At 37.6% G+C, this 25,185-nt stretch overlaps 3 protein-coding genes across 3 annotated transcripts; all 3 read left to right on the plus strand.

Annotated features, from left to right (window-relative positions):
* The first annotated feature begins 461 nt into the window (after positions 1-461).
* Positions 462-2,239, plus strand: LOC116178076 (pupal cuticle protein C1B-like). Its single transcript, XM_031497373.1, has 2 exons — positions 462-1,352; positions 1,411-2,239. The coding sequence occupies exons 1-2, from the start codon at positions 1,341-1,343 to the stop codon at positions 2,143-2,145; spliced, it is 747 nt and encodes a 248-aa protein (XP_031353233.1). The 5' UTR covers positions 462-1,340; the 3' UTR covers positions 2,146-2,239.
* A 1,391-nt stretch (positions 2,240-3,630) lies between these two features.
* Positions 3,631-7,399, plus strand: LOC116178077 (protein charybde-like). The gene is made up of 3 exons (XM_031497374.1): positions 3,631-3,943; positions 6,872-7,229; positions 7,281-7,399. The coding sequence occupies exons 1-3, from the start codon at positions 3,769-3,771 to the stop codon at positions 7,363-7,365; spliced, it is 618 nt and encodes a 205-aa protein (XP_031353234.1). The 5' UTR covers positions 3,631-3,768; the 3' UTR covers positions 7,366-7,399.
* Positions 7,400-11,091: 3,692 nt separating this feature from the next.
* LOC116179322 (insulin receptor substrate 1-like) lies at positions 11,092-13,441 on the plus strand. The gene has a single exon (XM_031499092.1). The coding sequence runs from the start codon at positions 12,156-12,158 to the stop codon at positions 12,741-12,743; it is 588 nt and encodes a 195-aa protein (XP_031354952.1). The 5' UTR covers positions 11,092-12,155; the 3' UTR covers positions 12,744-13,441.
* Positions 13,442-25,185: the final 11,744 nt, after the last annotated feature.

Genomic DNA, 25,185 nt, shown 5'->3' on the forward strand with positions numbered 1-25,185 from the left:
TAAAATTTAACCCCCCCCCCCCCATGAAATTAAATTCTTTTGTCGTTTTTCCGACGAATTTTGTAAATAAATGAAGATTTTCCTCCGACAACTTAATCTGTACCTTAATAATTATACAATTTTAATCCTGTATATTTTATTCCCTATAATTACACACGACCAGTCTCGCAGAAGCATAGCGCATTTTCCAACTCATGTTGGAAAGCGCTATTATGGTCACTTTCTCCGTCCGTTTGTCCGCATTAACTACTTTTACAGTTTTGAAGATATTTGGTTCGTTCTTTTTGCATTTCGGTAGCTCTGGCACCACACACTCCACACTTCTTTTAGGTGTCGGTTGGCTTTCCATAGCTTCTTCATATTCTTTCTTTACTTGTCGCAGGTCTTGAATTAATTTTTCTCTCATATTAGGAATTTCTTCTGTATTCTCTTGAATTCTCAAATAACAATAATAATCTCAAACTGCTTTTCTTGTACCTTTTTCAGCACCAAATTCTCTTGGAATACTTTTCTGTAAAATATTTTTTATCGTGTAACAAAAGAAACCTTTAAAACAATCGACTTGTATCGTTTCGGAACTACGAGTACTTCCCCAAACGTCCCATAACGTGTAGGTATATTTTCTTCCTTAATTTTTTGTAAGCAACCATAATGAAATTCTCGGCTTTCTCATCTAGAATGTTGAGTACCTATGTCGCATACGATTGAGTAGGTACATTTTTTTTCTATATTTCCCAGTCTTAGATGTCTCAAATTCTGAAAATTCGAAAAAAATGCAGCTGAAATTCTTGACCGAACAATAGAAAAATTTTTTTTTTTAATTTTAAGGAATTTTGTGTTTAAATATCCATTCCAAATTTCGTCGGTTCCCTTTATGAGGCATTTCTTACATACTTTCAGTATAATTTTATCATTATTTGTCGTCATTCGCGACTAAATGAACCATATTTGCACATAACGCAATTATAGTTACTTCGCATGTATTCTTTATTTGCTATTAATTAAATACTCCCTTATGGGCAATTTCTTGAGTTATATGCAACGTAATATTTGGTTCCGACTTCTAATTAAGTAGGTATGCAAATAGGAGGTGTGAAATATTTGTATAAGTAGATATGTATTAGAATGCAATATAGCATAACAGATATAGAGATATGAGGTTGTTAAAAGCAATCAACGCCGTATCTTACTGTAATTTATTTTGGAACGGGGATGAATGGGTGTTGCCCCTGTTCTGTCCCAATCCCAATGTCAGCGAAAGTGTAACGGTGGCCCACGGCTATACATTTCATATATAAAAACGATCGCATTGAACATTTTAATACAGAATCAACTTTACAATGGCATTCAAAGTAAGTTACCCACATTTGTGTACCAGATCGCAGTTTATAATTGTTAATTTTTTTGCAGTTCATCGTCCTTTGCGCCGCATTGATAGTCGGAACCCAAGCTGGTGGCCTGCTCTCCCCAGCAACTTACGCACCAGGTCCAGCCATTGGCGTTGCATACTCGGCCGCCCCTGCAGTGTCGCACTTTACCTATTCTTCTCCACTAGTCAGCTACGGTACCCCCTACGCCGCAGCAGCACCAGCCATTACCTCCCAATCCTCCAACATCCTACGAACCTATGGAAATTTGGGCCAAATATCCACGTACAGCAAGACCATCGACACCCCATTCTCGAGCGTCCAAAAATCGGACGTCCGCGTCTCTAACCCGGGCCTAAAGATCGCAGCGGCCCCGGCCCTCGCCTACGCCGCCGCACCGGTCGCCTACGCTGCCGCCCCTGCCGCTATCTCCTACTCCGCCGCTCCCGCCGTATCCCACTTCTCCTACTCATCCCCAATCGTCTCATACGGCACACCCTACACCGCAGCACACGCGCCCGCTATCACCTCCCAATCCTCCAACATCCTTCGCAGTTACGGAAATTTAGGTCAGATCTCCACGTACAGCAAGACCATCGACACGCCGTTCTCTAGCGTCCAAAAATCCGACGTTCGCGTATCGAATCCCGGATTGAAAATCGCCGCCGCCCCTGCCTTGGCGTACGCCGCCGCCCCAGCGGCCGTCACCTACTCTGCAGCCCCGGCCGTTTCTCACTTCACATACGCCGGAAGTTACGGATTGAACTACGGATGGTAAATTACGGACTGAATTTGTTACCTATAAGATGTATTTTATTCACTACCTATTTATTTATTTATGTACAAATTATTTAAATAAATTCATACCTAGCTTACGTTGCTTATGGTGTTTTTTTTTAATTGTAGGGTTTGTCCAAAATTTTCAGCTGAATGCGCATGGTACTTTCTTTGGGTCCCATAGGTCTTCATGTTTTCACGTCCTTTCCACATGCCCATGGCCTTCTTCATGTCTTCCGCATTGTATCCCCTTCACGTTTTCTTCACACGTCACATCTTCCTTTCTTACAAGCTTCTTCGCACTTTTAACGTCATTCTTGACCACCCTTTCACCTACTTCATTCCATCTACTCGCCATCTTCACTACTGCATCATACTTGCTTCGAGGCCCACTTAGTCCTCTTTACTTCACATCTTACTGGTGCCTCCCTTAGTTTCTTGTTTGCTTCAGTCAATTATTATGCCCATCTCTATGAAGCGTTTTCTTGCTTTTTTTTTGGTACCCCCCCCCCTCAGCGCACGTTTTCTTTTGATTTATTTTATCCTCCGCTTGCATTTACCACTCCTTTACATTTTTCTGCACGCATCCTTTACATATCTTTTGCCTCTCTATCAGAATCCTTTATTATCTCTCGTTCATCTTCCTCATATCTCTTTCTCCGCGTCATTTTCCTATTTCCTTTGCGGCTGATTCACTCTTCACGTTCACATTCTTTCATCACGATTCCTTGCAATTAGTTTAACCCCCCCCCCCTCCGATCCTTTAATTTACATCTCCATCGCGGTTCCTTCACCTTTCATTCTTTCATTTCTTCGCCATGCCGAATTTAAGGTTCCTCGTGTCTCTTTTGCATTTCATATCATTAACCCCCCTCCTCCCGCCTTCTTTTGTCCTTGCTTCACATAGCCATCAAGATTTTTTACGATTCTTTCCCGTATGCTTGATTTCTCCTTTCCTTTTGGTAATACTTTGTACTTTTACGTCTGTATTTCGAGCTCCTTAACTTACTTATATGTATTTTGATTTAAAATTAATGATGGCCGGTGAAAAATGAAGGTGGCTGAAAGAAAACGAAACCCCAACAAAGACGTGTCATTTGGTGGCGACGTACGTTACACGATCGGTGAAAGTCAATTGCTCTTTGTTTCCTTTAAGCGCTTTCCGGATTTGTTTAACTTTAAACACAAACAAGTGTGTGGATGGCTTGTTTACTTATAACATCTCAACTAAAGAGACATTTTGAAACTAGTCAGGACGTATAGGATTTTTGGTTTACTGTACAAGGAGCAAGTACAAAGAAGGTCAAGGAAGCCGGTAAGTGTAAGAGATGGACTTACATATTCCACTCGTAACTCGATCCGCCCCGGATCGTTACAGCTGATTTTGACGGCTGTTGCCAGGCCAAGAATTCAATGCATTTCTATTGGCCAAACGACCACCACTAGCATTGCAGTATCAAGAGATCAGCTGATGCAATTTGATTTTCCTTTGTTATTTTAGTGCAGTTCTAGTCGTCGACGTACCAGCATCAACTTGGAATCGCTTTGTAAATAAACATGTAATATCTACATTATTAACCGATTTGTTTTCTCGTACATTGCGTGCCTATAATTACAAAAAAAAATGTTTCGAAAAAAAGACGAACGTGTACAAAGCGATTCCAAATTACACGCGGTATTTAGCAAATTAACCGGCGTTTTTCCAAGAGCGGCCGATTTAAACAATGCGACCACTCATAAAATGTCATCGGACATCATCGAATCCGTTTTAACGGATGTACCAATCCCTCAACCACAACGTGAGTAACATTTTTTATTAATTCAGATAAACAAGTCGCACTCACACCTGAGGATTTAAAAGGTAAATAGCATAACCAGTTGCGTTCGTACGTGGCTGTATGTGAGAATCGAGTATTTGATACCGGCACTTAAAAATAATCTCTATACTTTTAGACGCGCCAAATTTTCTCGTTTCCTCTAATCTGCCACAGGGCAACTAATCTAAAAGCGTTTTTGGGTTTCTTTTTCAGTATTTATTTCAGATACAAGATTAATTTAAAAATTATGTGTGCAACTAGAGAAGAAAGTGGAGTTTTTCAACTCGAGTTCAAAGTTTGCCAATGAGAGTTGAAAAACACTTTCTTCTCAAGTTTTACACATAGCTAATAGTTATCCATATATTGATCTATTCAATGTTTCTCTAAATTTACTCAAACAAAAGTTAAAATTACATCTCACATATGTTGATATGGATTTTTATAAGAAACGTTAACCATAGCACTTTTGGAATGATAATGTAGCATGTTTGTTTATTAAGAGTATGTTATAGGTATAAACGGTAATGTATATTATTATTGTGAGGTATTATATTAATTTAATTTAATTAATTTTGTATATCATGTTTTTTTATGTGTAATGTACACTTTAAACTTGTTATTGTTATAGGTAATTTATTATTGTTGTTCTTTTTTGGGGGTTCCCTGTAAATAAATATTATTATTATTATTATTATAATTTTTTCCAGTGGCGTATTTACGAAATAGCTCGTCGTAAAGAAAGAAAACCAATTTTTTACAAAAAATTTGGAGTGTATGTGCATATGCATTGTGCATGTATAAATATAGTGGGTATAATAAACACAGAAGGTCCATTTTCAAAATAGTTTCCAATTTTATTGTTTTATCGTTAAGTACATACTCGTATACCTATAGGTATAGATAGCTCATATTGGTTAAATTTATGTCAAAGGAATAGGTAAATTCCTAAATTTATATCGAGCCGAATGCAGCATAGATACTTAACTATATTACTCAATCCGATCCGAGTTTAGTCGCATCGCGCGCTGGTGTGTAGTTGGCCTGTTCATTCGCTACGGTTCGAGTATTAATTACACTATTACACATTTGTACATTTGTCTCAAACGGCGGTGGCCTTTCTACGTTCATATTTGTTTTCTTGCCATAGTCATTGTCATTAGAATGCCGACATCGCGCGCGATGGGCACAGGGGGGGCACACGCCCCCTATGCCCCCCCTGTAAATACGCCACTGATTTTTTCTGAAACTACAATCAAAATTGAAAAATTATCGTATGGAATAATGAAGTCTGACATATAGCAATCTAGATACGAGCATGTTTTAAATTTACACTCACTAGAGAGGAAAATCACATTTTCTTCACCCTTTGTAGAGAGGAAAATAGTTGATTCTAAAGTAGTTTCAGAAAAAATATTTAGAATTAGATTTGGTACAGGTAAGTGGTACATGAAAAGGTGAGGTTTCGCATATTTTTCTCTTTTCGCTCACTTCCGGTTTCGCCGGAAATGGTCCAGATTTTGAATTTTTTATGGAACACCCTGTATATTTTTACATTTTTGGATTTCGGAGTTTAAATTAATATCGTTAGATTCGTCAAAAAAGTCCTTGCCAAAAAAGGGTTGCCATTTGACACGAAAATATAATTTTGCCAAATTGTTTTATTTCTGTCTCTCATATGAGCCACTAAAACCACAGATTTAATAGTATATTTAAATCTGTGCTAAAACTTTGCGGTTGTTAATTTTCTGAGATCACCTAAGGTCCCTCGATTAGTTTGGGTCCGATCATGGCCACCTAGATGCAATATTAAAAGTGGCTCTAAAAAAATCAAGTAGGCGTAAAAACTTTTGAAAAGGTCACATTCCAAAGATGTAAAAATATACAGGGTGTTCCATTTAAATATTCAAAACCTTTTTATGTCAAATCAATTCAGTTTCATTTTATCTGCACCAGCAACCGTTAATAATGTTCGAATAATGTCATATCTTGCAACAGAACTGAATGTTTACTGATAGTCGATTTTCTGTCGCTTGACTGTAATATGCTTTATGATACGTTGTTGGATCTCTGTCTTTAATGATAGTAGAACCATTATATCGTCCTTTTCTAATGCTTCTTAGTCTGGCACTTGACTTCCGGAACTAAACGGTGTGTCAAATATTTCTTCATCTTTTTTTGCATATTTTCGATCTTTTCTTCGCGCTCGACTCATCATCACCTACTTCTAACTTTATCTTCCGTTTAACTTAAAACAACCTTTCTCTGGGATGGAATCCAGACCTTAAACCCATCCCTGTCATTCGTACCCAATCATATTGTCCGTGAACAGACTTGGAATTTCTTATTTACATCTACAAAATTCCTAATGAAATTAAGGAAATTCTTTGAAGTAACATTTTTGTTGCCAATTTTGTGATCATAATTCTCAAACAAAACATTTTGAACCCTAGGGTGTACAAAAATAGAATTCCATAGGGGGATAAAAGGGCATACCTGAAAGCTTAGGTTTGTAAATTCTTTTATCTGGGAAAAATGAAGGAAGATACAACAATATTCTGTTCCAAAAAAAAAACATAAAACCAGATATATGGCAATACTTGAAACAGGCTTGATGTGTACATATCACACTTCCTCAATAGATATTTTAAGGGTGTGGGCCTACAGAATTCGCTCCAAAATTGATTCCTCAGTCTGCTGCCAAATTATACAGGGTGACATAAGCATGTCAAGATATTGGGTGGTAGATAGAATCATTTTAAAACAAAAACAATTGAATGTTTCTAGCATTACTTCATCTCGCTTTAGTCTGTCATATGTTATAATACTCTCTTTCTCTAGTGTTACTGACAACTGTTATAGTAACAGGAAGTGTTTTGTTTGGGATTTTGTTAATGTTTGTTTTCTTTGCAGACTTGGATTGCGATTCTCAATGCACGTCCGATGACAATTGCGAGGTGGCGATAAACGCTTTATCGAAACGACTCGAGACTGAACTCCGACAAGCAAAATCCACGAGTTTGGGATGCTGCGAAGTATTACTACCATGTGGGTTATTACAACGAATATCGAAAGATATTATCGCTATGGCAGAATCGGAACCTTGCGGACTGCGAGGTTGCACCTTGTACCTTAACTTCGAAGGACTGGAAGAATGTAGGAGACTGAGTATTATTAAATGTGATCCGACGACCGCTTCCACTTTTGAATTATATCTTACTTTAAAACAGGCACCTAGCGGATGGAATTCGTTTTTACCACAATTTCTCCGGTACGTAGGTACTACTTTGACTCTAAGGCATTTTAATGAGAACTTTTGCAGGAATTTAACACGAGGTGGTACTATAGTCATAAGCCCTGCGTATATTTTAAGTAAGAATAAGCTTTACCGTTCATATATAGAGTAAGACGTTAAAGTAAGAAGTAATTTAAAGACTGAAATCACCATACATCACCGTCACCTTCCTTATTAGATTTACACATAATTAGAATTATAAATTATGTGATTATAAAATTGTTAGTGTTTCATATTTTTAGAAAGAAAACGTGATATTTATAAAAGATAAGATTTAATATCATAATTAACTATCGACTGAATTTACAAAGTTATTTGTTGTGTGGTGCACAACTTTATATCTTTGAAATGCCTTTAGGGCGTTATTATTGTGATCTGCGTTATTTAAGAGTAGCATATACATGCTTATAATTTATTACTTTTATAGGGGATTACACAGGATTTTGTTTATTTTTTGCACGCTTATAAATAAATTACCAAAAAAATCAAAAAATACAAATTGGGCGAGATTTTGAGGATGAACTATTTTGTTTGCAATAAACAATACTAAAAAATGATAAAAAAAAAAGCTTTAAATATAGGGGGAATTTTGTTACATATTTTTATAACTGGGGGTTATTTCTTTGTAAAACCAATAATATGCAAAACACCTGATGTTAATCTTAAATTCACAATTGTTTCCTTACTATACACAAATTTGTTGTAGATCTATTATGAGTATGTATTGTGATTGTGTGATAGTACAGTTATCTGTACACTTTCCAACTCTTTTCTAATTGAAAGGTTTAATTGCTAAGATTCAATCAATAAAAAAATAAATATCAAATTTATTGTTTTATTTTCTGTAGGTCGAGGTAATATTACCACAGATTGTCTAAACTCGAAAGCGACAAAAATAAAATCAAAACTTAATCTTATGGTGGATTTATTCCAACATTAGAGAATTCAAGTAATGTATAATGCGATGCCTTGGTCATTGACATTTTTGTAAGGGCGATGGCAATCTAGTTGAGTGGCAGACGGTTAAATTTGTCCTAGTGTTCAGACGTTTTCTGTTTTATTTATTACCAGTTGCAAATTTTACCTGGTACCCCCATATATGGTTGCCTTAAATTATTTGTCGATCGTTCCTGTAGTATGTGTACAGAATCTTTCCTCACTTGTTCTGGGCCCTCAACAGGCTTGTGCCCAATTACAGAGGACAAATACTCTACTCGCCCCAAGCATTTAGGTGTGTCTCTAATTTGACATTTGCTTTAGAGGGAGAAATAAATCTCCGATTCCAGATAACTGTAACCAAGGAGCTGATGTCTGTCTCTGATCAAGGCGTTTATAGTGACAAACCACATACTCGGTAGTTTCATCTGCCTTACCAGATAACCTGCACGTGGGCTCTCATGCAAGCCCATAATTATGTTGTACAGGTGGTAGTTAACCGTCGAGTATTCTGTAAGGACACCTGTGATTTTCTTAACCGGACTTCTATTCAGTTTTGGAAGCTTAGGACACCCAGACTGTTATAAAGGCCCTGGACTGTCTTGAGTCTAGTTGATTGTTGCCACTGAGCCTGGAATTGACTGGTCACCCAGCCTTTAATCCCGGCTCTGAAAACGGAGAGAGCAATTCCTAGGGTAGGCTCGGATCCAACGAAGACCCCACCACTGCCTTTGCGGGTCGGCTCGCCCGCACTTTCCTTGCCCCCCATTCCGCTGTGCGCTGGCACCCAGGTCAAACTTACTCTTAGACTCACATAATCTATCTGCCTGCAATCAAACCGGCGCCCCCTGACTGTCACTGATGCATATGTATATGTGCTTATTAGTGTAATCTCTACTGAGCGTTGAATGTAGATACAGAAGTTCTCTCGGGACAGATCATGATGGCCAGCATCGCTGCCTGAAACACGTTGCTATGGTGACCAAGGGAGAAGCTGATGTCAGCTCTCCATCGATAACCACATACCTATATATCCATGCCACCGCCCCCCTTTCCATTATGGAACGGTTTGTAAACCACTAACACGTCGACGTCTTGCTGGTTCAAGAGATCCACCTACGCACCGGGAAGCATACACTCATAAAATGGCAAATTCAGGGTCGCAGACCGGCCCACTCACTACAATCCGGAAGAAGACGACGTGTTGGAAGTTAGACGTCGCCGTCCAGAAACATGTACTGCTGCAGTATCGTTTCTCGATGATGCTACAACTTGATTCAGACGATTATCCCTAGAACTGGGCCGAACACGCTAGACGAGATTGAGACGCTGCGTATGTTTTGGTCCGCCTTCCGAGATCCCCCTGAAGAAACGCGGATGAGCGATGCACCGGTAACCGAACACGTCGATTCTTTCAAATCGGAGGCTAGCGATTTTGCAATACTCGTGCAGGTTGTCTTACAAAACTACGCGATATCGATCGCAGAGACGATTACCGCCTTCCGAGTTGGATCCGAGAGAAGACCTCATGCAGAACGCGCTGCCAGCGTTCGTGAAATTCGTTAGATCAAGTCGTGTTCTAAAGAAGGCTTTAGGGGGAGGTCGAGACCGCCATCCGCAACTTCAGAAACGAGGTCGGAGGACGAAAAAGTGATGCAGCCCATGGCCGAAGAAGAGAAGTTTCCGACGCCATCAAAAGAAAAATCCCGAGGAAGGCGACTGGACCTGACGGCATCGGGAACAGGGTGCTCAAAGACTAAGCAGCTCCTGCAACCTCCTTATTCTGAATGCAGTGCTTAGACTGCCGCACTTTCCATCTCGGTGGCACCGTATCGACGTAATATGTATTACAGAAACCGAGGCAGTCCACGCCATTTCTGCATAACCACCACTCGATCAGCCTGCTGTCGACGATCGCCAAAGTATCAGAAGCGGTGCCCCTAAAAAGATTGCAGAACCAATCGGAGAGAAAGGAACAATTCAAATTCTAGAAGGGTCCAGATTCCAGACTGGACGACTTAAACCCAAATGGAAGATCGGTGTCAACGCCGAAAAAGTCCAACCTTCCTGTTCACGAAGAGAGGACACCTCACCATCTTCGGAAATGGCAATTCGTGGAGGGCCAAAGCGAGTTGTATCTTGGCGCAGTGCTGGAAATATCGATGCCGATGACCTGTAGTTCAGTATGAGCGCAGATATACGCTTCTTTGCGTATATCTATGGTATGGGCCGGCCGCCGGGTTACGCTGTAGCATCAAACATCGCAAGAATATAGAATGCAGATAGTCAATATGACATATTGAGGATGGCCAGTAAACGCTCCGTGGTTTGTGCGGAGCCTGGGAGACCTCCGTGCTCCGTGGTAAGCCGTAACGTAAGGCAACGAAGAGTAAGTAACAAAAATGTGATATCCGCGGGGGTACCGAGGGTAGTAAGTGGTGAAATAAGGTAATTTGTGATACCAAAGACTAAGACAGTCCATCGTTTTTGCTGATGTGATACTATAAAATGACATTGAATAAAAAATTAAGTTTATTCAATGAAAATGAGTAATATCAAAGGGTACTATTCAATAGTGGCGTCATCTAGGCACCAAAAACTGAACGAGGCAAAATTTACATACTGGCATTCTTTTATGCTGCTGCCGATAGTTCACGGTAAATACCAATAGATGTCCGCAGCGGGAAAATAACCGTTAGATTAATTAGACTAACGAGCAGTACAAATTAATCACAAAGTAGTAAATTTGAATTGTTCAAAACATAGTAAGCAGCTAATAAATTAGGTACGCTTTTGACAAACGAGGATCGCAAGCGAAGGAGGGCGCAATCGGTCGCAGTCTCGTGCGTTGTGGAAATATTAACGTTAGATTAGAAATGGCGCAATTTAATTAAATACGAGTCCGCGGGACGTCATGGCTGACTGTGTAGCGTAGTTACTCGCCCTGCCTGGCTGATGTATGAATGACCTGCAAAGGGCGTTGCTCTTAGGCGGTGGCACAACCCCCTCCTTAAGCGCGGGAACTAACAATCCGCACACACGTTGTGTAATATTTGTTGTTTTTGGCAATGCCAAGTGTCTGCACCGAAACATGTGGGCGAGGGGGAGAAAAATCGGCAAGGACGCGCTAGTTTCCGCAAGGTACCGAGTTTAAAGGGCCGCTTAATTGTTTTTCTACAAATTGTGCTAATTGAAAATGAAAGTGCGTAGTAACAATTACATAGTAGTGCCAGAACATTATTGCGTATTTATCAATCTGTACTGTTTTGTGTACATGCGTGACGCTTCGTAGCCACAGCCTTGTTATCGAATACTATACGCTAACGCTTGCGCAGTTCTTGTTTACAACCGCTCGTAGCCGCAGTTGTACGATCTAATTGAGTAACGCGTGTTATCGAATTCCGTTGAAATTTTAATGGAACAGACGAAGACGCATTGATGTATTGATGTCTTTCGCCAGACACAAACAGTCGCAGACGTCTACTAACACATGACCGACCTCGGCAAGATGGATGAAAAGAGTAGTATAGCGTGTGCTTCGGACGAGGTGGTGTAAACAGTATACAACTCGTTGCGAGAGTTCCGTCGTAGTGCATATTTATGTCGCAATCTCTGGCGCATACCGCGAAGTGAACTCGTTGTTTAGGTAGCGGCCACGGAATGTTTGTCTGTCTGAGGTAGTGCGTGTCTGGAGCTATTTACAGACGTTCTGGTTTCGAATATCGGCTCTTCCATGTCCAGTCTGTTCGCATCGCGGCAGGAAACGTTACCTTTCATTGACCTGGAATGTTGACGTGTTTTCGTGTTTGAGTATTGCGCACGAAGAATTTCTGTGTTCTTCCAGCAGCAGTAACAGCAGGATATCAAGTGCGCGCATGGTGACGTGATAGTGACAATTTCGTATCAATTGTTCTGTTGTTGCGACGTAATTTCAGTGATCGATGTAAGGGAGGAGGGCGCAAAACCATGTCCGTGAAAAGCTCAAACTCCAACCCCGGTAGTGCGACCGTTGTACGCGCGGGTTATCTAAAAAAGCTTAAAACCTTCAAAAAGAAATATTTTGTACTGCGCGCCGAAGGACCTGAATCGTCCGCCCGCTTGGAGTACTACGATTCGGAAAAAAAATTCAATAACGGCCTCCCGCCGAAACGCTCCATTCCACTTAAGACTTGCTTCAATATCAACAAGCGAGTCGACACCAAACACAAACACGTGATCGCCCTTTACACCAAGGATGATTGTTTCTGCTTGGTCCTGGAATCCGAAGATGAGCTCGAGGCATGGCTGAAGGCCCTGTTGTCTTTGCAGCATGGGGAGGAGGCAGCGGACGGCGAGACGCCTCGACCCACGTTTGGTAAGCGTCTCCGTCGTATATCATCGTCAAGGTCGGACAGAAATACTCACTCTATGGCGCAAGCCATGCGTACTTTTAAAGCGTCAACTACATGTTTTCACAAAACAATATTTGGGAAACTCTGTTTTCTTTCCGCCGTCCTTGATTGCGCGCAATTTTTGCGTGCCCACCCACGCACCTCGTTTGGGCAATCCAATTAGAAGTAAAAAAAACAAAAGGTAGTTAAAGGTGGCGCAATACGACACGATTACGAAACGTCTCACGGCCAGCGCATGAAAAAATACAGGTCAAAATCTTAATTAATCGCAAATATGTACCTAACAATCAATTGCGTAGAGGCCATAAACAACAAACAGCGGTAATGACATTTCGTTTGTAAACAAATGACGGTGCCATCATAGTCTACTACTACGCTTTTGATTTAATAATGCCTTACAATATAATTAGGCCGTTTTACTACGTTTCTTTCATAAATTGCGTCGTAGCTTTTATTTCATTTTTAATCGTTAATCGTTTTATTTGCCACTACATTACGTGTTAAATTGCACTAAAATTAACAATGGCTCTCTGATAAGATTGGTTTCAAAATAGACATGGGCGTCTCGTGAGAGAACCGCCGCTTCTTTGGCAATTATAATTGCGGACCGCACAATCAATTTGTTTACCGAATTGAATAAATGCGGGGGTAGTGGAAACCAACCCATTTGATTGTATGCCGCCCCTTGAAACGTGGGGATGGTTACACTAATTAACTGGATCTCATTATCACATTGTTTTATTTCACGTTTTGATTTCTTCTTCTTCTCTAATTGCATGTTCATATTGATTGTAATTAAAAAGGAGGCTCTTCTTTATTTTTTTCTTGTTTCCGTCGTAGTGCCTTGCCGGTATCGTTTCTGTTTATTACACGATTTAAAAAAATATATATTTACTTAGTTGTTATTTTTTGTAGTTTTTTTGTTAAACGCAAGCACTGCAATGGCACATGGTCTCCAAGATCCTTGAAATATATTGTGTATCTGAACATTTTCGATGTATGTACTTCTTTGCAAAATAAGATAGTCAGTGTTTATCTCATATACCGTACAAATAAAATGGGAAAAACCTTTTATTTTGATCGTGCTGGAATTTTTGTTTACACTTGAGCATTCTTCCTCCCAAACAGATGTTTTTAAAACAAGGCTGACTGATGCCAGTTTTAAGTGTATGACAATCTATAACAAACTGCCCAAGGAGATGCACCGACAAAAGCGAGTTTCATTTCAAACATAAAGCACACGTTAATCCAAAACTGTTATACAGGGTGTGCCATTTAAATTTTGAAATTTGTAGTCACAAGTGATTGGAAAATATTATTTCGGAGTATTCACTCTTCATACCTAAAAGACTGCTATACATCAAGGCCTACAATTTTGTTCTGAAAAGCATACTGGAAATTGACACAAATTCCAATTCTGTAAACCCTTACTTACCGTGCTTACAATACATTTACCGAATACTTAGGTTAATATGTAACGATGATGCATTTTTGTTTCGTTTTTAGGGGAATTTTTCGAAAGAAATTCCCCTTTAGTTATGGTTTTGTCCGTCCGTCTGTTCCTCGTCTAACTCAAGAACGAAAAGAGACGGCGCAAACCTACGTCAATCGATTTTTACCAATTCAAGGATTAGTGCTATTGAATATGAATATGGTTAAAATCGAGGTTAAAATTTAAAAAAAGTATCCCTATAAATAAGAATAAAAAATAATTGCGCAAATAATAATCGTCAAGCTTTTTCCGAGCCTTTCTTGCCTCAGGGGCCAGAGTAGAGTTACCGAACAAAGTACGAACTATATATATCTTGGGCCTCGGAGGGACGGTGAAACTGGGCCATGATAAAAATGCACGAAATTATTTTTGTAAAGTATTTAAATATTTATTGGATCATTTGACTTAATACCAGGGCATGATGACTGTTGAAGGTTTCTTTGGCTTTCTTTGCAATGTTAAAAATGCAGGGAATTACTTTCGTGAAGCATTTTATTGATGTCATTATTTAATAGTTTCGGTTTAAGCTGCTGCGCCTCCTCTCCTCGCTACCTTACAAACTTTTGACGGTTTCTTTGGCACTGATAAAAAATTCATGGAATTACATTCGTTAAATATTTAAAGATTGATGGTGTCGTTTGACTCAACACGAGAACAGAGCTTCGGTTTCGATTGCTGCGCCGCCTCGTCTCGCTACCTTACAAACTGTTGAGGGTTTCTTTGGCTTTCTTTGCAATGATAAAAATTCAAGGAATTATTTTCATAAATAATAAATAAATAATAAATAAAATAAATAAATAAAATAAAAATAAATAAAATATTTAATTATTTTTGACTTCATTGGACTCAACATAGAAGACATAGCGGCGGATGGGTCGCTTCGCACAGGGCCGCCGATAAGGGGGGTCAGCCGGGGCATTTGCCCCGGGGCCCGGTCATATTCTGGGGGCCCGACCAAAAGAGATTTTGAAACCTGTTTTTTACAGAAATCTGCATGTGCATATCTATATGATAGAGTAGAATATAAAAAAAATGCACAGCAGAAGATTTAAAAAACCATACCATTGAGCAACATTTCCTAATTACAGCACAGTGGCAGAAGGCTCGCTAGGTAAAAAACAGATTGAGATCGACCATGGGTCAAGATCGTTAGATCAATCTCGGTACATTAGCTCTTGAAGCTCAACTTGCTAGAGAAATTAATTTTGAGCGAGTGATATTCACTTTTGCTAATAAGAAAATCCGCAGAGTTATACATTGTAATTTGGTTACCTATTTGAATACTTTTCAAAATAAATTATGAAAATTACTGTGTCTGTATGAAAATTATTCAAATGTTCTCCTTTCAAATCTAAGTAGTCAAGATTGAAAATGTCTAGTTTAAGATGAGGGTGATGGACAACAAAAATTTCAATTATAGGGGCCCGGTTAAAAAATATTCCCGGGGCCCGTCGAGGCTAACGGCGGCCCTGGCTTCGCATCGCTACCTTAAAAACTGCTGAAGATTTTTTGGCTCTCTTTACAATGCACGAAATTCCGCTTTAAATGTGTACATTGACCAATTTAAAAATCTACGATTTGAATACGATATTTCCCTTCAAATGTGCTTTAAAAAGATCGCCATTCCGCATAGCGTCTCGTGATGGATGAGATGAATTTAGTCCCGTGCAAAACAAACAGTCATGCCGAGCGATAAGAAATGCTCATTCCAAAAATGTTGGATGAATTCCAGGTAATTATATAAAAATCAATATAAAGTAAGACACAACGTCACTTCTAAGTGAATTCCAAAATAACTTCATGAATTCTGTAAGAATTCCATGAATTCCTAAAGGGTTCCATGAATTCCAAGAGCTTGTTACACCAGAACTTTTTTTAAATGGAAAATACAGTTTATATCTCAGCACTCGAACAGTCGAACCACGTAGAAAAGTGTGTGCCAACTTTCTTATTTGTTAAGGATCTGGTTTGCACATGCGACAATGCGAGAATCAATTTGAATAAAACTAAAAGGCCAAATTAAATCTTAACTGGCGAGTCTAGTAAAAATACACTTCAGCCATTGGCGCCACGACTTTTCAGTTACTCCACGGCCCTGGATATGCTAACGTAATAATAATAATAAAATTAATTCGTGGGTGAAAATTTATTCTGGAAATAGTTATTTACATAAAAGTCAGGAAAATGGCACATTACTGGCGAGGAAATATCGAAGTACAAGTATTAAATTTTACCCGAAATCGTATTTTAACATAAAATTTCAATTTTCATATAGAACTTTTGATTAATGCCAATCTGTCAATGATGACAGTCATTATAGTCATTTAGCAAAGTGACAGGTGCGGCAGGTAAAGTGACAAGTGCGGACGGTAAAGTGACAGATGCGACCGGTAAAGTGAACGGCGGCAGGAAAAGTAGACTGGTCTGCCTCCGTCATAGAAACTAACACTTTCCTGACATAAAGTAGGCATGAAAATGAAGGTTTCATGACGATTTTGGGTAAATATTTTTACTCAAAATCGCCAAGAAACCTTCATTTTCACTCCTATTTTATGTTAGGGAATTTTAGTTTCCATGACAGAGGCAGATCAGAACCTTTCCTGCCGCCTGTCATTTTTCCGGCCGCACCTGTCACTTTTCGTTTTTGGGGCCGCAACTGTCGTTGCTGACAGATTGACATTAACCAAAAGTTTTATATGAAAATTGGAATTTTACGATTGCCGGTGAAATTTAATAGAAAACTCGCCAGTAAAATGAGATTACTTGACTCGGATATTAAAGTCTGGGACCGAGTACTTCCATGTTTCCAGTAGTGTGTCATTTTCCCGACTTTTATGTAAATAACTATTATTAAAATATTCTCACTTTACATAATCAAAATGAATTTGTTGGTTTCGATATTCCCGGATAGTTTATGATACGGTAGGTCCTCGGGTAGATCTCGTGTTTGATCCACTCGTCATTTTAACTTGGGGAGTGTTTTGACAGAAATTCTATGAAATATTGCGACAATTCTCTACCCCAAATTGATTGACGTTTTTCATAGAGATTTTGCACGAATTTTTGTGATACTTGAAAACGGACAATTTCAGTTGTTAATTACGCAAACGTCTGAAGATTTACATAGAAATGTAAATAAGAGCATGAGGCGCCAATTAATATTTGCAGATTACGAACGTTTGCCTTTCTTTATCTGGCAAACAGGATGTAAGTAATTTAAGCTTCTAGTACCTTATTTTAATAAGTATGTAATTTTGGGTGCAATATGCAACGGCGTCGACTGCAGCAGCAGCATTAAGGAAATTCTTCAGATTCCTTACACTCGCCATAAACTTTTATTCGGTCTATTTTCAGTGGCAATTTGAAGAGACGCGCTCCTCTCTTTTATTTCGAATATTTGCACAGTCATTGGCAGAAATCAATCAGTACCATCATCAATCGACGATAAGAACGCGACGGCGTTCATTATAAAAGCCGAAACTAAACGGGCGCTTTGTTTTGTTTAGTCTAGACTGTAATTAAATCAAATCTCGTAAGCAAATTTAAGTTCTTCGACTGCACTTATCTCGGCCAGACGACGATTTCAGCACAAAAGCTGAAAAGAAAGTAATGCGGGAAAATAGACGCGTAATCATTCTTCATTCCCATCCGGTTGATACTAAGTATTGACATTCCTTCTCAAAAGAAATATTTCCCAAGTGTGCGAAATTATTAGTCTGAATGGTCAAAGTTTCGAATGGGAAAAAAATTCGCCCAGTCAAAACACTCAACGAAAATAGTTTTGTAATAAATAGCCGTAATTTATTCGCCACCTTTCACTTTTCTTGTTATTGTTGCTCGAGCGTTGGGAAGCTTCGATCGTTTTGTCTATGAATATTTTATTATTTTTTCTCTTTGATGTTTTTTGTTACTTACCGCAGTTCGATGAACTTTGAATCATGTTTAATTGTGGACAATTCGTAGACTTCCCATTCACTATTCTCTTGGCCTCCTTCGGAACGAATTATTATTCCCGTTCTTTGATTCCAATCCTTTTTATCTCTTCGAAATTGGCGAGGAAATTGTTTTCTTGTATTTCCTACCTCAAATCACATTGTTTTTCGGAAATTTTGTGCAATGCGGGGCCTCATAACTGACTATAATTTCAGCAATGGGGTAGTGATTGTTCAACTCATGCAGCGATAATAATCCAGCAATTGTGATTAGTAAGTATTCATCAATTTCAGCGATTATCCGGCAATTCAAATGTATTTTGTTTGTTGTGAAAGTGCTTCATCAACTACTTTTTTTTTATTATTGTACTCAATCATTTCAATTACTTAAATTATAGCAAATATCTACCAATTATAACAATTTTTGGACGATTACAGTAATTATTAGTCAATTTTAACATCAGCCAGGGTCGACGAATCTCAATGCTAGAAACAAACCTGATTCATTCAATTTTAGATTCAGGTTTGCTAATATATTTTTGCAAAACGTTTAGAAAATTACAACGTGAATGCATGTTGGAAAGAACGTGAGGCTTTGTCTAGTATACAGGATGGAAATTTTGTCTGGAACACAATATATGTACCTTGTATCTTCACACAACAAACAACATTTTTTAAAGCTTCCAAAATTAATAAAAGTTTGCTACACCAATCCACGTACTTTAAATTTGTGATTAGTGGCGTACCGCTGCATGGTCAAGGGGGGCATATATATTTAAGTAGCAACCACTATTTTTTACTACATTTACATCTCGATTTACCGACGATTTACATTGAACATCTTTTATGATGCTATATCCAAAAAAAGTACACTCTTTAATAATATGGAGGGGATTTTTACGACGAAACCCACTAATTTCTTCATGGCTTAGGCGCTTTTCAATCACGTCCTTGGCGCTATAAAAAGGGAAGTATCAAAAGATTTGTGTAAGCGCGAGTGCAAGGATGGAATAAGTCTTGAATTTTATATAAAAACAGTCCGACTTTTTGAATTAATACGGACTTTTTTTTGTCCTCGGTTTTGTCGTATGATTTGCACATTGTCATTTCATTGCTTGAATTTTCCAAAAATGATCATTTTTTCGTCCACTCATTTCTCACACGTTCATGAAATAACTTTTAGTCCAGACCGAGTCCAGACTATACAGGGTGTTAATTAATGTCAAGCAGATATTTCAGAGAGTGATAACGGGCGATCAAAAATGGGCTGCTGTCAAGTCACCTTTGGAAGTTCAAGAAGTACGATTTCCCTCGCGATTTCCCATGTGTAAACAAAAATTCAAAAGGTAACTCAACAGCAACTCATTTTTGATCGCATAGTAGTACTCGTCAAAAAATGCAAATGTTTCAATTTTTTTCTCATATTTTGCCTTTTATTAACTATTAATATTAGGCGAAAATGTTAAAATTAAAAGTTATAGGAAACAAAAACTGACCAAGTTTTGTATTCAAACTTTTTTCACATAACCTCAAATACGAGCTCAAACACCTATGTACGAGAAAAACCGGAAAAACTGTTTTTTATTTTTATTTTTGCGAAGTAAAATCGCACGGGTCTGAAATTTGGAGAAACATAGGCTTTTATGACAAAAAAAAGAAGACAATTTTTTGGGCTCGAATAGTTCCCAGATATTTATTCTCGAAAAAAACACCCCTTTTTCAGGGGATTGAAAAATTTATTTTTTTTCGTGTTACAGAGCTGCGCAGGGTAGCAAAGTTTTCGTAAAGAATCTCGTAAAGAATCATTCCGATGAAAAATTTTGAGAAAATCGCCAAAAACTGAAAACGTTTTTCGATGTATCTACACGTTTTTTGATTCATCGACCCCAATGCAGTTGCTATAATGTCATCTGATATTTGGATTCGGAGTAGATAATGCAATTTGTTCCCATTGAAAATGTTTAGACTATTTTTAAAAAAGTCATATGAATTAATTGGGGCCAACCTTGCGAGAGTTCAAGCGGGACTCAAAAATAAAGCGTTTGAAAGTTTTTTGAGAATCCACTTCTCACTCTTCGACACCGTCACGGCTACCATTCCCAGTTTTGATATATGAACTCAATAGTTTGAGTTACAGACTAATTTGTTTAAGCAATTCTATCTATCGCGCAACTTGAGAAACCTAGCACTCGGGAGTATGAGTATTAATTCTCGGTATTATTATACAGATTCAATTTCCCTTTCCCAAAGACCACCACGAGAGTGCTAGGTGCTAGGATAATAGGGAAAGAAAAAGAATTCTCGCTTTGCTGAGAGTACTCCTTCTGCTGGGGGATGTTTTAGACCCACGGGAACTACATTTTCCCCCTAAAAACATTTCGTATTGGCACTAAAACGGTAATTTTCTCAAAAAGAATTATCATAGTTTTGAAGGATGAACTTGAAGGTAAAAGCTGATACAGGGGGTCTAGGGGGTATGGAATACCATCGTCGTTTTCACAATTCTGCCATATTTTGTTGGCCATGGAAACCTAGATGCCTACAATAAAAACATTTAAATGTATAAAATGCAATATTGGAAATAATATTTAATATAAATATAATGAGTGATACATTAAAATTTACGAAATTTTACGCTCTTCAAAATCCAAAGTATATAGGATGGCCAATAAGAAAAAATATAGTTTAGGGTCGTATAAGAAAAACCTCGAGAAAAACCAAACACCCTGTATAAAAACTGAGTATCGCAATGGATTTTACATAAAAAAGTGCCTTGAGAAAGATTTTGCCAAAACATTAAGGAAATCGACTAAATTCGAGAAACGCCCCCTTAGCGACCAAAGGATTAAAAATCTCTTAGGGTCTTTCGTGTTTCCATAAGAAAGTGTCCAATTCACGAACTTATAAATTAAGATGTACTGCTAATGCTGTATTAACAAATGACACCTACATGGGGGCCGCCATGATGTGCACTCACTTGGCGCGAAATTCAAATCAACTAATAAACAAGCATTAACCCAACATTAAGCTCACGTTTTCTAAATAAATTACTGTGACACATGTCATTTTCCAAGGCTGCAATAGTCTCAAAACTTGAGCAGGAAAATTCCCCTAGAAAATAACTAAAATGTGCACATCATGGTGGCGCCCATGCTAGGGCCATTTCTACCTCTATGCAACTGTTTGATCAGCAGTCCATCTTAATTTCGTGGTCCAATTACACCAGTCTGTACATTTGCAAAATTTTAAAAAAATCAAAAAAAAATAAATATTTTTTGAGATTGTTTTCTCAGGTTTTTTGTAATAGAACCTGACACAATTTTTGTAGGTTGTACATACAAAAATAATGTTTTTCGAATAATTTAATAAAAGTATTAAAATTGTTGAGTTAAGTATTTGAAAAAAATAAGTCCGATGCCGTTGCGGCGCTCAAAAAAAATGTTTTTTAAATCTTTCAGTCGAGCTTTCAGTATATCTAAATATACATATCCAAAATTTTAACAAAATCCGTCGAGTCGTTATCTCGGAAAATTACCAACGTACGTACGTACGCACATACATACAGATGGAATGATACTTTATTTACTTAATATGATTTAAAACGGCGACATTTGATACAATGTTGACATCAAAAAACGGTAATCGTAATAGCCAAGCCACCTAGCTTAAGCTAGGAAGCTAAAAATTGAGAATTTCAGAATAGCCCTATATTTTCTAAGATAAAAGCTCGGTTAAAAGAGATACACAAAATGTTTGCCTATTAGTATACAGCGTCAGTTCAAAAAGTCGAACTTAATCTCATTTTTTTAAATGTAACACCGAATAAAATTTTAATCTAAAAACCAGAGATGATATTTAAAAAAGATTCGAGTGATTCAAAAAGATTAAAAAAAGGTTCAACTGATACAAAAGATTTTTAAATTTTTTTGAATCTTTTTGAAACAATAGTGAATTTTTTTGAATCTTGAAACTTATTATGACCACTTATATAGGGTTCATAGTGAACTATTTAAAGATAGTCAACCTCGTAGTCCAATACGAATGCAATAAAGTTTGACGAATCGCAAAAATGATACCCGAGATGATACCTCTTGAAGATTATAAATAAAGTCAATTGAGAGAGAATTTTTACAGAAAAAAAAAACGTAATTTCAAAACGACTGGAGTAAGTTCATCACTGCACTTCATAAAATTCAAACAAAGAAATTTGTTTTAAGCGTTCGTCTAAAATTTTAATTTTCGACAAGCTTCTGTATTTAAACGTCATAGTCTTCTGGATTAAAAAATTAATTCAATTGAGAGAGTTCGCTTACAAACGTAAGGAATTAAGGAGGAATTGCCAAGCGAAAATCTTGGCCCTTGAGGGACACCTTTCCGTATGAAGGTTAGTATAACTATTGCTACTAATATCAATATTATCCAGATAAGTCTGTATTTCTATATATTCAATCTTCATTGGTGCTAACTTTACACCCCATAATATCTTGCAAATTGAGGGCAAGCTTCAGATCATTTCCATATAAAATTCACTAGCATCATTTTGTGAAGAATTAAATTAATGATGGTTCAGACGATTTTGCAGTGACAATTTAAAAAATGACGAAACAAAGAAATCCTAAAAAAATATAAGAACAAATTTTTGTGAAAGCTTAAAACCCAAATTAAGCGCTAACGTATTTATTTGGTGGTTCGCATTTTTACATTCCTAAATATGGTACCCTTTCATGTTAACACAAACAACAAAACGTCGATTCACTTGCATTCCAATCTACGCCATCCGTGCGTACCTGTAGGAAAATTGCGAAGGTAAAGGGCATAAAGAGACAACACGCAAAAGTTCAAAAGTCTGATCAGTTAGTTCAACGGCTTCTCTTCGGTATTAAATTCCAGAAGATCCTCTCTCTTTCCCTCTTCGGCTTAGATTGTGAATGGATTAGGTAACATTCCAACACTTTGAGTCCTTTTATTTAAATCTGACAAAATATAATTAGAAAAGTATTTTTTAAAAGGCAACGTATAACATAAACATATTGCAGATTGTATACAAGCAAGTCAAGATTGCCTTTGGCGAATAACATTCTCTTTGCGGAATTTAAAACGGGGTTTCGCGATTGAGAAATGCGATGACGCATTTCTCTTTTGCAAAAATAATTAACTCCAACTTTTATTTGTGGTATTTTGATTATTTTTTTCTCTAATTTATTTTGGATGTGTTTGTTGATTATAAATTCCGATTCAGGCTATTTTCGTGCAAATTCTAATTTAATTTCAATCGTCGTCATAAAAACAAAGTGATCTAATGGCGGATTACGTAATGTGTTACCTAGAGATTTGTGCCCGTAGTCATGGGAAATATCGCAAGAGGTTATCAATTATTCAAAGAAAGTCACGGTGAATTGCAATCAGATACACTTTCCTAGACATTGTTTTAGCAATTTGTACCAACACCCACGTGTGACTATTATTTTGCAAAAACATTGTGCACGGAAATTGTATGTAGGTCACGGTGAAGTCTAGGGCATCGGACAAACGAGTTTAATCTTTTCTCCGACAAAATCGGTCAATAGTAACCATCTCACCCCAGAAAATTAGACCGCGCACCAAGGAAACTGCAAACAAGTTAAAAAGTAATCGTAAACGATTTACATAAAGCGCATTTCCACTTGCATTCATTTCCCATTTGTAAGATGCAACTTCTGTTAAAATCGTAAAAATCCGGCCACAAATATGGAAGATAGCGTTGCACATGGGCAATCCATTTTTGACGTGCTACTTCAATTTCAGTTTATGAGAAGAATTTCATTTCAATGCTTTTCTAAATAAGAAAGTTGGAACTGCGCATGCGCAAACCTAAATTTTAAAATTAATGTTAGATTTTCCTTTGTTCCAAGCGCCTAAGTATTAAATTTTACTTAAATGGTTCCATAGATAAAAAAGTTGGCACTGCTCATGCGCAAAATAAAATTTTGAAACTGGTCCTAGATTTTCCTTTATTCCAAGTGCCTATGTATCACATTTCATTTAAATTCTTCCATAAATAAAAAAGTTGGCACTGCGCATGCGCAAAGCCAAATTTTGAAACTGGCGTTTGATTTTCCTTTATCCCAAGTGCCTATGTATCAAATTTCATTCAAATACTTTTATAAATAAAAAAGTTTGCAATTCGGTTTATAAATGGTCGAGATGCGAAAAGGGCACTGTGAATTTTGAATCGATTCGATCCAACTTTTGGCATTGCGTATTATAATATGGCTAAATCTATGCCCATATTGAATTTCATGCAATTCAGTTCATAACTAACGGAGATGTAAAAGCGATCGAACATTTCTAAACAAAGTTATCGTTCACACGGACAGATAGATGGACAGACAGACAAAGGAACAGACGGACAGACCAACAGGCAGACGACAGATAGCAATGCAAAATTATAAACGATCTCTAGGATCGTTAATAAACGGCAAAAGTGTAAAATTATGGAACATGTAAAAAACGGTTTTTTGTTTTTTTTACAATAACTTTTTTTGTAAGCGGTACAGAAAAAATTCCTTCCTTGGTACAAGACTCGACACCATAACGAACCAAATAGCGAAAAAAGTAGAACAATAGCTGTTAAGATAAAGAACTAGTAGCGTCGCAAAACGAGCGGACGGACGGACGGACGGACAAAGTGGCCACAATAGCGCATTTTTTTTTATTTTTGTGGAAATGCGCTAAAAAAACATAACTCTATAATAGGCGAATGTAAAGCTCTCGGAAAGCCGTGCATTAAAAAACAAGTTAAAAAGTAATCGTAAACGATTTACATAAAGCGCATTTCCACATGCATTCATTTCCCATTTGTAAGATGCAACTTCTGTTAAAATCGTAAAAATCCGGCCACAAATATGAAAGATAGCGTTGCACATGGGCAATCCATTGTTGACGTGCTACTTCAATTTCAGTTTATGAGAAGAATTTCATTTCAATGCTTTTCTAAATAAGAAAGTTGGAACTGCGCATGCGCACACCTAAATTTTAAAACTAATTTACTATAACTAACTAATAAACTAAGATTTTCCTTTGTTCCAAGCGCCTAAGTATCAAATTTCACTTAAATAGTTCCATAGATAAAAAAGTTGGCACGGCGCATGCGCAAAATAAAATTTTGAAACTGGCGCTTAGATTTTCCTTTATTCCAAGTG

The sequence above is a fragment of the Photinus pyralis genome, unplaced genomic scaffold, assembly GCF_008802855.1.
Source record: "Photinus pyralis isolate 1611_PpyrPB1 unplaced genomic scaffold, Ppyr1.3 Ppyr1.4_LG8, whole genome shotgun sequence".
Lineage (NCBI taxonomy): Eukaryota > Metazoa > Arthropoda > Insecta > Coleoptera > Lampyridae > Photinus > Photinus pyralis.